At 39.8% G+C, this 16887-nt stretch overlaps 1 protein-coding gene and 1 long non-coding RNA gene across 6 annotated transcripts in view; one reads left to right on the forward strand and one right to left on the reverse strand.

Annotated features, from left to right (window-relative positions):
* Positions 1–534: 534 nt before the first annotated feature.
* Positions 535–3917, reverse strand: LOC148146112 (uncharacterized). The gene is made up of 2 exons (XR_015760712.1): positions 3742–3917; positions 535–1287 (listed from the first exon to the last, which is right to left on the reverse strand). It is a non-coding gene; the product is annotated as an uncharacterized LOC148146112 (long non-coding RNA).
* A 179-nt stretch (positions 3918–4096) lies between these two features.
* mapkap1 (MAPK associated protein 1) overlaps positions 4097–16887 on the forward strand; it is a 331754-nt gene continuing 318963 nt past the window's right edge. Inside the window, exons 1-2 of one of the 5 annotated variants that reach the window (XM_087998418.1) lie at positions 4097–4266; positions 10429–10518. In XM_087998418.1, the coding sequence (XP_087854544.1) occupies positions 10438–10518 (81 nt within the window). In that variant the 5' untranslated portion in view covers positions 4097–4266; positions 10429–10437. The remainder of the gene's footprint in view (positions 4267–10428; positions 10519–16887) is intronic. The other 4 variants (XM_087998417.1, XM_087998416.1, XM_043720203.2 and 1 more) reach the window with 4 other exon arrangements.

Genomic DNA, 16887 nt, shown 5'->3' on the forward strand with positions numbered 1-16887 from the left:
TAATTAAGATGGATTATTATTGCTCAGTTTTGCAGATATTTATCATGCCTAAAAACAGAAAATATTCAATATTTATCAAGAAAGCCAATCATGATTTGTGATGTTCTATGGTTTCCTGAGTATCTTTTTAAAGAATATATCCATTTTTTTCTGTATTTACATTGTCTAAAATAGCCCAAACACTGCTTCATTTGTGACTATCTTCTGACATACCGTGTTTCATTTTGTTTTCTTGTAGAAATATCATTGCACTAAAACACAAACCTAAAAGAAATTTACAAAACACAACTTTTAAACAACGTTCTGAGTTAATTTTTCTGCACTTTAACAAGAAGTGTGTTCGCTGTGTTGCTTATCACTTGCATCAATAAGTTGATCCCATTCATATTATGTACAGGAATAATACCACAGAAGAAATAAGCAGCATTTAAATATAAAGAAAGCAAATATCATCTGACCTAAATATGCTTTTGCCTAGAAAACACCAAAGAAATATTAATCCGTACTATAGATAACATCGTTTCACAAAAATGGAACAATGCAAATACTTTTAATGAACATTAAGTATAGTGGTTGATATAAACAGAAGATATCACAAATACAAATATAAATAAATGCAGTTACTTATATTGCTATCTTTGAGAAAACATAGACTTTACAAGACAGAGAATTGATGTCTGAGGTAATAGGATTTCCATATTTGCTTGTGTGGTACAATTTCAACATTTAAACTGCATCTCGATGGGTATCTGAATTGGAAGAGTTTAGAAGGATATGGGCCAAGTGCTGGCAAATGGGACTGGATTAGTTTGGGGGACCAAAGGGTCTGTTTCCGTGCTGTACATCTCTATGACTTTATGATGTCGAGCGATATTTTCCCTCACTGAATGCCAAGAATATTTCCAGTCAATCAGACAACTAGAAATTTGACATATTATTTATTGATCCCAGCTTTTTCAAAGAAAGTATCCAAAATCAGGCAAATCAGTTACAAATGCATCTTGAAAACAGATCATTGGGCCCACACAATCACATTGATGCTTATCCTCCACACTAACAGTAGCCCAAATCCTGTGGGTCTGTTCTGGTTCCATGTCACTTTATTTTCTTTTTCTTCAACCACCTAATCATTAATTCACAAATGTTAATATGGAGGCAGAAATTCAGTTAATATTCTTCCAACAGTCCACCAATGTTCCATGGAAGATCAGCAGAAAATCTTGACAAAATGAATAGTAGGCTATATCTGTAACAACAAAGCAATTGCTTTGAAATCTTCGGCAGCATCTGTGGAGAGAAAGCAGAGTCAAACTTTTAGGTCCAGTGACCCTTCTTCTTCAGATGTTTCTGATTTCCAGCATCTGCAGTTTTTTTGGCTTTTTTTGTAATTTCTGCTGAATTTTATACTTTTCCACTAACATTAAGTCAGAACCTCCACAGAAATTCCAGATCATCGAAACTGCTTCACTTATTTTGAATCTAGTACAATACATTTTGTCAATCGTCTGGAAAAACAGCTTTTCTTGCACTATTTCTAATTCTTTTTTACTTACTCATTTTATCATGGAAGAAGTTCCACTGAATCTGCTTGTACCCTTTCTCCTACCTCAACATCCTTCTTTTAGTGCAGATTCTAAAACTACACATAACATTTTCATTTGTGGTCTATCATCACATTGCAAATTTTATATTCTATACCGTGTAGAACAGCAATACTTCACTAGCTTTTCTAATTAAATTAAAATATCTAAGAGGATAATATCTTGAAGCAGTATCAGCTGTGGCACAGTACTGGCACTTTAATCTCTGAATGACATTCATGGATTCAAGTTTCACTTCAGGCCATAAGCACAAAAATTAAGGCTAACACTTATGTGTAGTACTGTGCAGTGTTTCACTGCCAGAGATATCTTTTGGATAAGACATGAAGTTGAGATCGTCATAGAATCCTTACAGTGTGAAAACAGGCCACGTGGCCCAACAAACCTGCACATCTTTGGATTGTGGGAGGAAACCATCCATATTTTCAGGTGGATATAAAACAACACATGATGCGGTTTAAAAAAAAGTGTTACACTTGGTGTCCTGGCTATTATTAATCCCTCAATGAATATCACAAAAATTATTTGTTGCTCACATCACTTTGTTGCTTCTGTGAGCCGACTATGTACAATTAACTGTTGTGTTTTCTACTTCACAACATTTCAAATGTATTTACTTGATTGTGAAATACATTCAAATATCTGGTAGTTGTTAAAGCTGAGGTATAAATCTAAGACTTTGTTTAAAACTGAACACCTCATTTATTATGTGGAGGAGCTGGTGTTGGACTGGGGTGGACAAAGCTAAAAGTCACATAACACCAGGTTATAGTCCAACAGAATTATTTGTTAACCTCATTTATTAACATTGAATTCTAATTACCATTTTCCTGCTCAGTCCACTGCTTGATTAATACCCTTTTTAGCTTCAAAGGGATTCCTCAGAAGTTACTATGCCTTTTATTTGAATATGATCAGCCTCCTCCTAATTTCGTATCTTTCAACTGTTTGTCAATGGCTTCCAACATGGTATTTTATCAAAGATTTTCTTAAAGCCAATGTATTCCACATCCACTACATCTCCCCATTTTCAATATATTGCCTCCTCAAATAACTATCAAGATTTCAGACATATGCTTCCTTTCTGAAATCCATCAGAAATGCCTCTTAGCCCCAAAATGTGTAGTTTCATACCACAAGCTTTATACACATGGTGTATATCGATTGGCTACATCCTAGTTGCATATGTGGAAATATTTTTAGAATTCTAATCAATTGCAGCCAGCAAATGAACAATGATGGTTCCCATTCTGAATTTACTGCAACAGTTTGAAAAATAAATCACAAGGGCAAATATTCTAGATTTGAAGGTGCCGGTGTTGGATTGGAGTGTACAAAGTTAAAAACCACACAACACCAGATTATAGTCCAACAGGTTTACTTGGAAACACTAGCTTTCAGAGCGCTGCTTCTTAATGAGGTAGTTGTGGAACAGGACCATAAGACAGAATTTATAGCAAAAGATTACAGTGTCATCTTTTGCTATCAATTCTGTGTCTTACGGTCCTGATCCACAACTACCTGATGAAGCAGCAGCGCTCTGAAAGCTAGTGTTTCCAAGTAAACCTGTTGGACTATAATCTGGTGTTGTGTGGTTTTTAACTTTGTACACTCCAATCCAAGTTGAAACTTTATTGCTGGAACAGCACAGCAGGTCAGGCAGCATCCAGGGAACAGGAGATTCGACGTTTCGGGCACAGGCCCTTCTTCAGGAATGCTGAAGAAGGGCCTGTGCCCGAAACGTCGAATCTCCTGTTCCCTGGATGCTGCCTGACCTGCTGTGCTGTTCCAGCAATAAAGTTTCAACTTTGATCTCCAGCATCTGCAGACCTCACTTTCACACTCCAATCCAACACCGGCACCTTCAAATCTAGAATATTTGCCCTTGTGATTTATTTTTCAAACTGTTGCAGTAAATTCAGAATGGGAACCATCATTGTTCATTTGCTGGCTGCAAGTGTTTCCAAGTAAACCTGTTGGACTATAACATGGTGTTGTGTGATTTTGAAAATTTTCTACAGATCGTGATTTGCTCTGTAGTTTACAGGTATATCAATTAAAGAACTTGTGTAGCAAAGTAATATAACGATTGACTCTGAATAAAACATTCATGAAAACATTAGTAGCACAATGAACTCACTGGAGGAGGAAAAGTACAATTGTACATTGTCGATGTAAACAGGGCAATTTAAGGTCGGAATCCAGACGCCCACGAGTAGCTCAATTCAAAACAATTGACCCAGTACGCAGCAAGGTACCGTCGGTCACAGCAACCTGCTTCACGCCAGCTCGAGACCTTTCCTGCCCCTCATTGATTGGCAATAGTTTTCCCAATGCTCCAATCAGTGACGACTTTCCCCAGGAGAACTCAATCTGATTGAGCATTGACACTGCCAATCTATGCTGGCTTTCCGGCAGTAGGTTTGGTTGCGTGTCGGTCCCGCCTTCGCAGCCGAGTGCGGTTGGTGCTCAATCAGCGGCGGATAACGTTCCGGGCCGAGGTACGGGGTCGGGAGTATGATTGACGTGTTCGGAATGTTCTCCGTAAACGGTGGGAATAAGGCCACTATCTGAGATTTTCAATGCCGAAGGAAGCGCCGGCTATGCTGAGGTGACACACGTGTTCGAAAGCCTGACCAACCGCCGAGAAGTGCTGAAATCGACGGTATGTTTTTCTTCGAGTTTGCTACCTGTCAGTCTGAGTTGCTCGCACTAGGCCGCTGTTGGAGCCTGATGCTGGAGCAACAGCCTCACTGCCGGCCTCCACCACACACACGGCTGTTACTCTCTTGACCCAGTTTGTTTACCGCATTTCGTTTGCCTCTTTGGTGAAAAGAGCCGAGAGTTTATTTATCTGCCGCCTTTGGCATAACTCATTAGGCCTGCGGTGGTTTTCAGGGGTCAAAATATTCTTGTCCCAAGTTGTTCAAAAGTCCTTCGTAAATATATTAGTATTTAGGAATAAAATAATGCCATCCAGACCAACACCCCCCTCCTCCCCACCTCTCAAAGCTGGTAGGTGGCACACCCGTTACACTGGTTTATTCTCTCATTTATCACGATACGTGGCAACTAAGAATACAATGCCAATGTGATTAGTCATTCACTGTGATCATTTTGCATACGTTAATGGATGTGTAGGAGTAAACAAGGCTGTAGCAGTGGCAAAGGGTTCATAGGACAAGGTTACTTATGTTTTGAAAACTATTGTATAGATTGCACATGTAACCTCCTTAAATTTTTTTCATTTCAACTGATGTTGATTATTTCATATTTATGGATGGAATCTGAGATTTTACTTGTATGATTTCTTGATAGCTGAAGCTGACAGTTTCAAATTATAAATTGTAAACGAGGGATAGAAGTTTGTAGATTTTTTTTTCTCTCTCTCCTGGTAGCTCGTTAGGGAACACTGAACATTTTTGAAAAATTCAAATAGCTCAATTTAACCTATAGAACTACACATGAAGATTTCACGTTTTAACAAGATATTCAAAAATGAATTAGCATGTATGATTTTAAGTTGCCTCTCTAACTTATATCTGTATGTTATGTGCTCAAGCATACTTTCTTTCTTCAATTTTTTTAAAGACCTATAAATCTTGGAGTTATTTGAAAGATGCTGTTTGGATGTGGTGTGTGAACTCGATGGACTAAATAGCCTGCTTTCTCACTTGGGATTCTATAATAAATTTAGTTCTGTATGGACAGTATGCCATAGTCCTGTGGAGAACCTTTGTCAGTTACAACTGTTCTTAGAAGTAGAACTTTGACTGACTTTCTCTTGATTGTGGAGACCTCAGTGTCTTGTTCTGATTACTTTTCCAGTACTTCCATGCTAATCTGTTCCTTCCTTTTTGCAATAATTCACCTATAGAACCTTGCCTCAGCTGAAGCTATTAGAGAAATCTTCCATCTTCTTTCTTCATAAGATTCAAACTGATATTAAGTCTCACCCATCTTCTGTGTGATAAATGGTAACGCTTGTGTTTTACTTTGACAGATAGACACGTACTGTAAGCAATAATTTTGGCTAACTTAGTGAGCTGCAAATCCTATTAGGCCTAAACAGCAGTTAAAAATTTCTCCCATGAAACACCTGGATAAACTGAGACCGCAGAGCCTTCCGAACATTCGTTTCCATGATAACACTGTTGGCCTGGGATATCTTCAAACAGAAATTTAATTATTTCTCACTTACAATTTCTCTAGTTGTTTTATAGCTATATTCCTTCTATTGTGACTTCAACAAACAAACTTATGGGTAACCTTCTGATCTGCTATTTTTTAAAGATACAGTATTCTGGCAATTTCCAAAGCTCAGCATTTGAATTACATTACCTTCACAAATGTCATCTCCCCAGAATAAAACATCAACTCTAAAATATTAACATCATTCATAAACTAAATATTTGAAGCACAATATACAAGTCATTCAGTCATAGAGATGTATAGCACGGAAACAGACCGGTTGGTCCCACTCGTCCATGCCGACCAGATATCCCAACCTAACCTAGTCACACTTGCTAGCACCCAGCTCATATCCCTCTAAACCCTTCCTACTCATATACCCATCCAGATGCCTTTTAAATGCTGTAATTGTACCAGCCTCCTCCATTTCCTCTGGTAGCTCATTCCAAAGATGCACCATCCTTGGCATGAAAAAGTTGTCCCTTGAGTCCCTTTTATTTCTTTCCCCTCTAGTTCTGGACTCCTCCACCCCAGGGAAAAGACTTGATCTATTTGTCCTATCCATGCCCCTCATGATTTCATAAGGTCACCTCTCAGCCTTCAATACTCCAGGGAAAACAGCCCCAGCCTTTTCAGCCTCTCCCTATAGCTCAAATCCTCCAATTCTTGTAAATTTTTTCTGAATCCTTCTGATAGGAAGGAGACCAGAATTTTACGCAGTATTCCAAAAGTGGCCTAACCAAAGTCCTGTACAGCCGCAACATGACCTCCCAACTCCTTTACTCAATACTCTGCCCAATAAAGGAAAACACACCAAATGCCTTCCTCACTATCCTATCTACCTGCAACTCTACTTTCAAGGAGCTGTGAACCTGCACTCGAAGGTCTCTTTGTTCAACTCTCTCTAGGATCTTACCATGAAGTGTGTAAATCCTGCTAAGACTTTCCCAAAATGCAGCACCTCGCATTTATCTGAATTAAACTCCATCTGTCAACTCTTAGCCCATTGGCCCATATGGTTAAGATCCTGTTGTAATCTGAGGTAACCTTCTTCGCTGATCACTACACCTCCAATTTTGGTGTCATCTGGAAACATACTAACTATACCTCTTATGCTCACATCTAAGTCATTGATATAAAATGACGAACAGTAGTGGACCCAGCACTGAACCTTGTGGCACTCCACTGGTCACAGGCCTCCAGTCTGAAAAACAACCCTCCACCATCACCTTCTATCTTCTACCTTTGAGCCAGTTCTGTATCCAAATGGCTAGTTCTCCCTGTATTGCATGAGATCTATCTTTGTTAACCACAGTTTCTCATGGGGAACCTTGTTGAACGCCTTACTGAAGTCCATATAGTTCACGTCCACCGCTCTGCCCTCATCAATCCATTTATTACTTCATCAAAAAACTCAATCAAGTTAGTGAGACATGATTTCCCATGCACAAAGCCAAGTTGTCCATCCCTAATCAGTCCTTGCTTTTCAAATATGTGTAAACCCTGCCCTTCAGGATTCCCTCCAACAACTTGCCCACCACTGATGTTAGGGTCACCGGTCTATAGATCTCTGGCTTTTCCTTACCTCCTTCCTTAAATAGTGGTACCGCTTAAGCCAGACTCCAATCTTCTGGCACCTCACCTGTAACTATCAGTGATATAAATATCTCGGCAAGGGGCAGAGCAATCACTTCCCTAGTTTTCCAAAGAGTTCTGTGGTGCAACTGATCAGTGTTTTGTAATTTACATTCACAGGATGAGTGTTACTGGTAAGGCCAACGTTTATAGCCCATCTCCTATTTCCTTTGAGAGGCAGTACCCAACCTTGAACTGCTCCAACCGCTGTGATGTCGGTCCTCTCTTGGTGCTATTGATGAAGTATTATTCCGATACAGTGACAATGAAAGAATGGTCATATATCGAGGAGCTTCAATTATCCGAATATCAATTATCCGAATTATCTGAAGAAGATCTCAAGGTCCCGATAGAAGCATTACATCAAAAAGGTGTTACTAACACTGATCGCGTCTCTTGTTTACAATGATTAAAAGTGACTTTGGCTTACTGAAATGCTGCTGAGAACAGTCCTGGACGTTGACGGGAGCCCATGCACCGTGTCCAAATGACTGACTTCCTGCCCTCTCTCTCTGTCCCCACACTTACCCTGGAGTTCCACACAGGGGTGTACCTTAAACCCCCTTCCCCAGATAATCTCTCCAACATTGTTCTGTACAGCGCAGAGTGGGGACTTGTCAAAAAGTTGTGTGTGTGTGTGTGCGCTATTTTGAGACTCATCCCGCAAAAGTAGCAGTAGTCTTGTTGTTGGTGTCCAGTCCGGCTGCTGTCTCCATTCCGTGACCTCATTTTGTTCTGGATTCCCATTGGGGAGAAGAGATAAGAGGCATCTGGCCGCTTCACTCCATCTGCTGGCTGGAAATATGGAGAGTTAAAAGCACAGAGCAGGGTTGGGGGCCACGGTTGTGCAGTGTGCTGCTGCCTGGTTTCCTGAACAGGCAGTGGACATAGCAAGTGTTCACTCTGTTAATCCCATTGAAGTCAAGCAGTGGTGAGGAGAGGCTTCAGCAATGCTGCAGGTCCCTCACACAGAAGTGTGTCAGGGAGAGTCCCAGAGGAGAGGCATTGAATCAGTTTCCTGAATAATCAATTGTCCAAACGAAATACTGCTCGCCCATCTCTTTCGGATAATTGAGGTTCCTCTGTATTTCCAAATCAGGTTGGTGTGAAACTCTGAGGTAATGGTGATTTTCATGTCTTTGTCCTTGTCGATCGTGCTGATGAAGGAGCTTTGGTGATTTGTTACAGTTTACACACACACAACAGTACCATGCACTGGTTGTGGAGGTCACTAATGTTTAAGGTGGGGGTGCCAGTCAAGCATGCTGCTTTACCTTGGATTGTATACAGCTTGTTGTGTTGTTGGATGTGTTCTTCAAACAAGTCGAAGTATTCCATCACACTTTTGACTTTTGTCATATGAGCAATGGATGTTTTGAAACCACTAAGATTCTATTGGCACCTCATTGAAAGGGGTGAAAGCTGATTAATCAGATGAGCACAACAGATGTGACAATGTAAATATACTGCATGCATTCCTGTGTCATTTTGCTTTTAGCAAGTTTTGATATTTCAAAACTTTTATTTGTAAAATAAAAGTGAGGACCTTTTTGTACTTTGAAAACATACAAATATACTAAACAATTTAGGTATAGATGCTTGTCAGAGGAAGGTTTTAAGGAATATTTTATAGGGGGATAATGAAATTGAGAGATTTCAGGAGAACTTAGAGTTTACAGAATTTAAGGCCTAAGACTTGCCGAGACAATTTATTTTTTAAAAAATGAGAATTTGCATATCTAGTTCAGATTTTTTTTTAAAGTATTCAAATGCTTTCATTAAACAGCTGAAGACAGAATATGCTTTGTGCTTACTGAGAGTGGACTTAAGAAAGCGAATGCAATGTTGTCAATTATCTCAAGGGGGTTGGAATATAAAAGCACTGTTGTGCTACTGAGACTTTATAAAGCTCTGGTTAGGCCACATTTGGAGTACTGTATCCAGTTTTGGTCCCCACACCTCAGGAAGGACATACTGGCACTGGAGCGTGTCCAGCGGAGATTCACACGGATGATCCCTGGAATGGTAGGTCAAACATACGAGGAACGGCTGAGGATCCTGGGATTGTCTTCATTGGAGTTTAGGAGATTAAGGGGAGATCTAATAGAAACTTACAAGATAATACATGGCTTGGAAAGGATGGACGCTAGGAAATTGTTTCCGTTAGGCGAGGAGACTAGGACCCGTGGACACAGCCTTAGAATTAGAGGGGTAAATTCAGAACAGAAATGCGGAGACATTTCTTCAGCCAGAGAGTGGTGGGCCTGTGGAATTCATTGCCAGAGTGCAGTGGAGGCTGGGACGCTAAATGTCTTCAAGGCAGAAATTGATAAATTCTTGATGTCACAAGGAATTAAGGGCTACGGGGAGAATGCGGGTAAGTGGAGTTGAAATGCCCATCAGCCATGATTGAATGGCGGAGTGGACTCGATGGGCCGAATGGCCTTACTTCCGCTCCTATGTCTTATGGTCTTATGGACTTCCCTCTTTTTACTTCCAGTTCCCTTCAGCATCAAGATTCTGAAATTTGTATAGAAGTCAAAGCTGTCACTAAAGATTTGATCAATTGAACAGAGCCGTTGCAGTTATTAGATCATGCAAAATGGCACTTAAGTTAGTTCCAGCTTGATGGTAGGAGATAACAACCTCAAAAAGCAGCATACCAATGGCCGAGATAATCTCTGTCACGTTTAACCCACTCTCTTTATGGATAAAATGTGCTTGGGCAATTTTCCATGTTGTTGAATTGATACCAATATGATTGCTGTAACAGAATAATTTAGCTTGTAGACAGCTACTTCTGGTACTCAAATCTTGAGTACAGCAGCTAAAATCTTGTTAGAGCCATAGCATTTGTCAGGTTCAGAGTAGGCAACCATATCTTATGGAGTCTTGGCACCTATGATAGTACAAACTCAAGGTTGAATAAGATCATCGATTCAGCATTTTGGTTGACGATGCATGCAAATACTTCAGCCTTATCTCTTGCATTTGTATGCAGGTCTCCTCCATGTTAGAAGATGGGATGCTCATGGAGCTACCTTCTCCCCTTCATTGCCTGATTGTCCTCCATCATTTTCAACTGGATGTGGTAGGGTTTATTGAACTTTTCTCTAATTTTTAGATTGCAGTCTACTACATTTGAACTGAGCATACCAGTTCCCCAAACGTCAATAAATTTGTGTCTGATTTTAAGATGTAGAAGAAAGTGAGGACTGCAGATGTTGGAGCTCAGAGTTAAAGAGTGTGGTGCTGGAAAAGTACAGCCGGCCAGGCAGCATCCGAGGGGCAGGAGAATCGACGGATGCTGCCTGACCGGTTGTGCTTTTCCAGCACCACTCTTTGACTCTAATTTTAAGATGTGCTTAGCATTGTTCTTGATGCAAGCATCTTTATTTCCCATAGAATTGGAGCTGATTTCTCCAGATAGGTGAATTGGATGGATTTTAATTACCTCTGGGAAAATAAATATTTTTCCTTTGCCGCAAGTGTATAAAGAAACTTTATGGCTAGAACTTTCAACTCTCAGTTGCAGGCTATTTCATATGCAAGATCCGTAAATTTATTTCCTGGTTGTCTTAATTGGCCTGACTACTTTGAGAGGTGACATAATCTAATACTAACTCTATTATTATAGCTTCATAGTTTTGAAGACAGAAGCATCTTTATTATTATATACACTTTAAAATAATATAATATCCTAAGGCATTATGAAGCAAAATATGACTCCCGCCACATGAGATAGAAGAGCATCTGAACAGAAGCTTGGTTGAAGAGATTTATTCTAAGGCTCATCTTCAAGAATTCAAGAAGGATGGATTGGAACCATAGGTAGTTATGCAGGAATGGAAATAGAAGTCATTGGCGAGTCTCTGGGTCTGATTAAGTAGAAGAAATGGTACCATAGAAATGAGTTGTTAGACAGCTCTGCAGTAGTGGAGAGATGTTCACACCACTAAATGATTTTTAAAAAAGTCCCAAATTGTTTCACAGGAGCATTGTCTCAAATTTTGACATTGAACAAATAAGAGAGAGATTTTAAGGAGTATCTAAAAGGTGGAAAGAGAAGAAGATCATTGAGCTGAAAGGAAGGAATTCCAGTGCTCAGGGACCAGGTTACCATCGGTACAATGATTTTAAAATCAGGATGTGAAAGGGATCAGAATTGGCAGAGTTCATATCTTGGATCACAAGTGCAGTACAAATAAATGGAAGGATTTCAAAAACAAGAATGAGAAGTTTTTAAAATTTAAATGCTGCTGGTCTAGAAGTCAGGTGCACAGGAATGAAAGGTAAATGGGACTTGGTGCGAGTTAGGACATGTCTTTGGTGTCTTGAATGGAGGGCAGACTTGAGTATTATTCCATGAGAGTTTCTTGTGAATAAAAGTATGGATGAAGGTTTTAGCAGCTAATTTAGTGGTTAGAGTGGAGTTGGGCTGTGAACAGTTTTTAAGGATTGAGATTAATCTCCTTCCTGGAGCATTCCTCATCTCTGCATTATTGGCAAGAAGAGGGAAACTGATGGTAAGGGAATGGAAAGGGTTTTCATGGAGATTGAGGATTCAGGCTGAGATCTTCCCAATATGTATTTGCGGTTTTGGGGTGTGTGTGTCTGCTGCTGATTGGGTATTGGATTTTGAACAAGCATGACACATGTATGATGGTAGATCTAAATTGCTAAGTTTTTTGCTATTCCGTGCTGCACATCCATCAAGCAGGTCAGCCAGTATACATTTTGTGCACAAAATGGGTCCTGATCTGTAAATGCTTTTCCACTTCTCCTCCAAAACTTTGTCTAGTCAGCTGTTTTCTTTCCCTGCTTTTCCATTGAAAAAAGCAGAATTAAGAAATTCAAACATTATTAGAACATTCATAATTCTTGACAACATCCAATGAACTTATGCTGCATCTTGTGATTTTCATTCACTTTTTAAATGCTTTTTATCGTGAAATTGCCAACATTCTGCACAATGCTTCAATGAGTATGTATGGGTTTAGTGTTGCCTCCTTGCTTCTATATACTGTATCTCTTAAGTGCGAGGATTCTGCCTTTGAGTATGACCTTATCAAAGACTACCACCTTCTCAATTTTAAATTATGCTATTTGAAACGATGCTTTTCTCTAATTTTGAAAAGTATTATTTCAAATTTTTTTTGCACTTGAAACTTATCTGTCTGTTATGACAACCTGTCTTTGTCCTCCTTCAATTTTCATGTTGCAATAACCTAAATTGTCACTGTACCATTGCGCCAATTCATTTAGGTTTTGCTAAAATGTTTACATTCAATGCGTTTCTTGTTGAGGAATGTTTCGGTCCAAAATGAATCAACTTTATTGACTACTGATTCTTCCAGTGAGTCATCTAGTTTTAATAAGGATGTTTTGTCATTAAAAATGTAGGGTATTAGTGCTGATCTACTAAAATTCTCTACTATATTTTGGGGATTCAGTTCCACAGCTGTTTGTTTTTCTGTAAAATTAGCAGGAATGATTATGCTTGTATGCATAAATATCACAGAAACATAGTGGCGTTTGGGCATGTGTATTTTATTTAAGATTATATAAACCTTATACTTTAAAGCTGGGGAAGCGCTCAAAAGATGTATCTGGCTGGGGGTAACTATCTTAGTATGTAAAAGGAATGGGAATCATCTTATCTAGAGGATCTGTGGAGGATGGTTCTGGATTTTGTAAGTAGTGAAAAATGGTCCAGAATTGGTAGCACTGACTAGTGCTAAAATTGACAGTACTTAGGCAGCCTTTTACTGCAGTTGACAATACTGGAAAGTGGGGCTAGAATTTGGCAGACTTGGGTGTGGCATTTGTCATTCTCATTGATGCCAGTCCAAAACATGCTTTGTATAGCTTCTTGTGTTTTGGATTTATCGACTCTAATCATTAAAATCTCACTAGTTTCAGACACAAGATAATCAAGCTCACAACATGAAAATATATTGAGACCTTTTATCTACACTGTAAAATGTGGAAAGAGATTTTATAGACATACATGTGAGGAGTAGAAGCACAGTTGTATCTGGAGCCTAATGATCTTGTTTAACTTTGTTTTTTTTTGCAGATAATGGGTATGCTACTAATAATAAAATGTAAAAGTAGGAAATTTGACTGTCTTGATCTTCCAGTGAACATCTTCCTCTATTTGTCTGCTAGCTTAAGGAGGGGGGAATTGGTTGCTGTCGACCAGAATGTCCTTTTATCACACCAACCTCTTAATTTTACATAATTATTACAGAAATAAATCTGGTCAAGAGTTGTTCATTTACATCTAGCCATTACGATTTTAATTTTACAAGCTGATGTGTCAGATGTTCAGAATTTTCTGTATTTTCAGAAATTATAAAACACGCTGTCTTAGTGGAAAGTCACTGTCTTACTCTAAGGTCTGAAGGAGTCACATGACAAAAGTCTGCACAATAGGAAGAAAATAAATAACATTAGCTGGTGCTCAGGATGATGTATACTCAAAAAACACTGTCAAACAATAATTAGTGATTTATTTGCCAACTGCACCTTATATAAAAGTTATGTAACAAACAAATTGCATTTAGAGGTCATGAATTAGCCTTCCTCATTTGAAGATTATCAGGTGCCATGAAACCTCAAACTTGCTTCTGCTCAGTCTGCCTTCATGACCTATTCCTTATTCAAGTCTCCACTAAATTTAACAACACTGGAATAAATAATTAGATAACTGTATCAGTAAATGTGACATCCACAGTAGCACTGTGATCTTTCCAATCCTTTTACAATTTAACAAGCTCCACAGGGATCTCAGTTACATGCAAAATATCATGAATGTAGAGGAACAGTTCACGATTTGGTAACAAAATCTGAAGATCCTAGTGACCTCATAGAGGTTTACAAAATTATGAGGGGCATGGATAGGATAAATAGACCAAGTCTTTTCCCTGGGGTCGGGGAGTCCAGAACTAGAGGACATAGGTTTAGGGTGAGAGGGGAAAGATATAAAAGAGTCCTAAGGGGCAACCTTTTCAAGCAGAGGGTGGTACATGTATGGAATGAGCTGCCAGAGGATGTGGTGGAGACTGGTACAATTGCAACATTTAAAAGGCATTTGGATGGATGTATGAATAGGAAGGGTTTGGAGGGATATGGGCCGGGTGCTGGCAAGTCGGACTAGATTGGGTTGGGATATCTTGTTGGCATGGATAGGTTGGACCAAAGGGTCTGTTTCCATACTGTACCTCTCTATGACTCTCAGTGCTGAACAGCAAAAACACGGCCCCCTAAAGATCCGCAAGGCTGCCTATGTGTGGAACCATGGGAGATTTGCATCAGGGTCTAATGTGGAGAAGGGTTATGGAAGATAGAGAGAAAAAAATTGGAGGGGAGGGGGAAGAAAACTGAAAATTATGAAATGGCCTTAGTCAACCAGATTTATTTGAGATGACCCTTTTAGATTAGATTAGATTAGATTAGATTAGATTAGATTACAGTGTGGAAACAGGCCCTTCGGCCCAACAAGTCCACACCGACCCGCCGAAGCGAAACCCACCCATACCCCTACATTTACCCCTTACCTAACACTACAGGCAATTTAGTATGGCCAATTCACCTGACCCTGCACATCTTTGGATGGTGGGAGGAAACCGGAGCACCCGGAGGAAACCCACGCAGACACTGGGAGAACGTGCAAACTCCACACAGTCGCCTGAGGCGGGAATTGAACCCGGGTCTCTGGCGCTGTGAGGCAGCAGTGCTAACCACTGTGCCACCGTGCCGCCCACTTGTTTTACTTGCCAACACTCGTTCAATCTCTTTTCTCCAGGTTTATTTTCAGTTTGCAGGAAGCATAGGTAGCTAGTGCATTAACTGCAAAATTTCTTAGCTACTAGTTAAAAGCCACAGCTTACAGCAATTGGTGAGAGAAAATAAATTGACTTTCTTAGGTTTTAGGTATTTTATTGGAGAGAAAGACACACCACCTTCCCTTCTGGAAATCTGAAAGCTTCTTCCAGTATGGATCTTGCCTATAAGATATTCAGCTATCTAGAGGTTAATCAGATTGTTATTGTCATGCTGGGTCCTTGTTATCCACAACTGGGTCCTTGTTATCACTTCACAAAATAATCAATTACTTGTTGCCTGCTGGATCTCACTGAACTCGCCCCTTGATGCTGGCCCATCTATAAACAGCCAGCCAACTGCATGAACAAAGCAAAAGTATCAACGTGACTTGGGGAGTTTCAGTAACCTGCTCTTAGAGTGCAGCTGGTCCTTCTGCAATCATTTGTTTTCAAATTGTAATTTTCCCATTTAATTCTATATTCAAAAATGGAGAAAAATGTTTTTACAGTTTACTAAGAATGTTTTAATAAATGACTGTTATAACTTGATTTTGGTGAAAACGTACTGTCTCCATTTGGTAACTCCTGTTGTCACTGGAAAAATTGCTTCAATACAACACAATATGGCATGGGAAAGGGCCCTTTGATCCACCAAGCCTGCACAGAGTCCTGATCCTTATTTAGACCTGCTACTTATTGCCCATGTGCTGTTTCTATCACTGTGTTCTCCACCTGTTCGTGTTGATCACGATACGCTTTAAATGTTGCTAATGTGTCTGCTTCCACCACCACCACCACCTCTGGTAGTGTGTTCCAGGCACCCACCACCCTCAGTGTGAAAATGTTTCCCTGTACTTCACCCCTAAACTTTCCGTCTCTCATCTTGAACCTGTGCCCTCTTCTAGTTGACCTTTACACCCTGGAAAGAGCCTATCTGCGCCTTTCATAATTTTGTAGACCCCTCTCAGGTTGCCCCAGTGTCTTTGTCTTTCCAGTGAAAACAATCCGAGTTTATTCAATCTCTCCCAATAACTAAAACTCTCCAACCAGGCAACATCCTGGTAAATCTTCTCTGCACCCTCTCCAAAGCATCCACGTCAAGGAGTCAAACAGTGGTCAGTACAAGACGTTTCAATTTCTGAAAAGTAAAATGTTGAAAAGTAAGATGAATAAATTACAACTACAATTTGATTTGAGTAGACTGACAAATAATTTAACATAGAATCATACAGTATAGAGGAGACCCTTCAGCCTGTCAAGTCTGTGTTGCCAAAATTATTCTAAATCTTCACTTGCCCCACCTTCAGCACTACTCCATCACCTTAAATGTTATGACATTTCAAGTTCTCATTCAGTTACTTTTTAAAGTTTGCATGGTTACCTGCCTCAACAACCCTTCCAGACCACCACCACCTTCTGAATGAAAAAAAGTCTCCTCAAATCCCCTCAATCTCCTGCCATACATCTTCACCCCCCCCCCCCCCGCCACCACCACCATGAAATTCTATTCACCCTGTTCATTCCCCTCATAATCTTACACACCTCTATCAGGAACTGATTCAAGTCTCCTTCATGTACTCCAAAGAAAACACCCTGAGCTTATCCAGCCAATTTTCATTACTAAAGTACTT

The sequence above is a fragment of the Chiloscyllium plagiosum genome, unplaced genomic scaffold, assembly GCF_037043375.1.
Source record: "Chiloscyllium plagiosum isolate Xiang-an unplaced genomic scaffold, Cpla_swu_hap1 HiC_scaffold_21, whole genome shotgun sequence".
Taxonomy (NCBI): Eukaryota; Metazoa; Chordata; class Chondrichthyes; order Orectolobiformes; family Hemiscylliidae; genus Chiloscyllium; species Chiloscyllium plagiosum.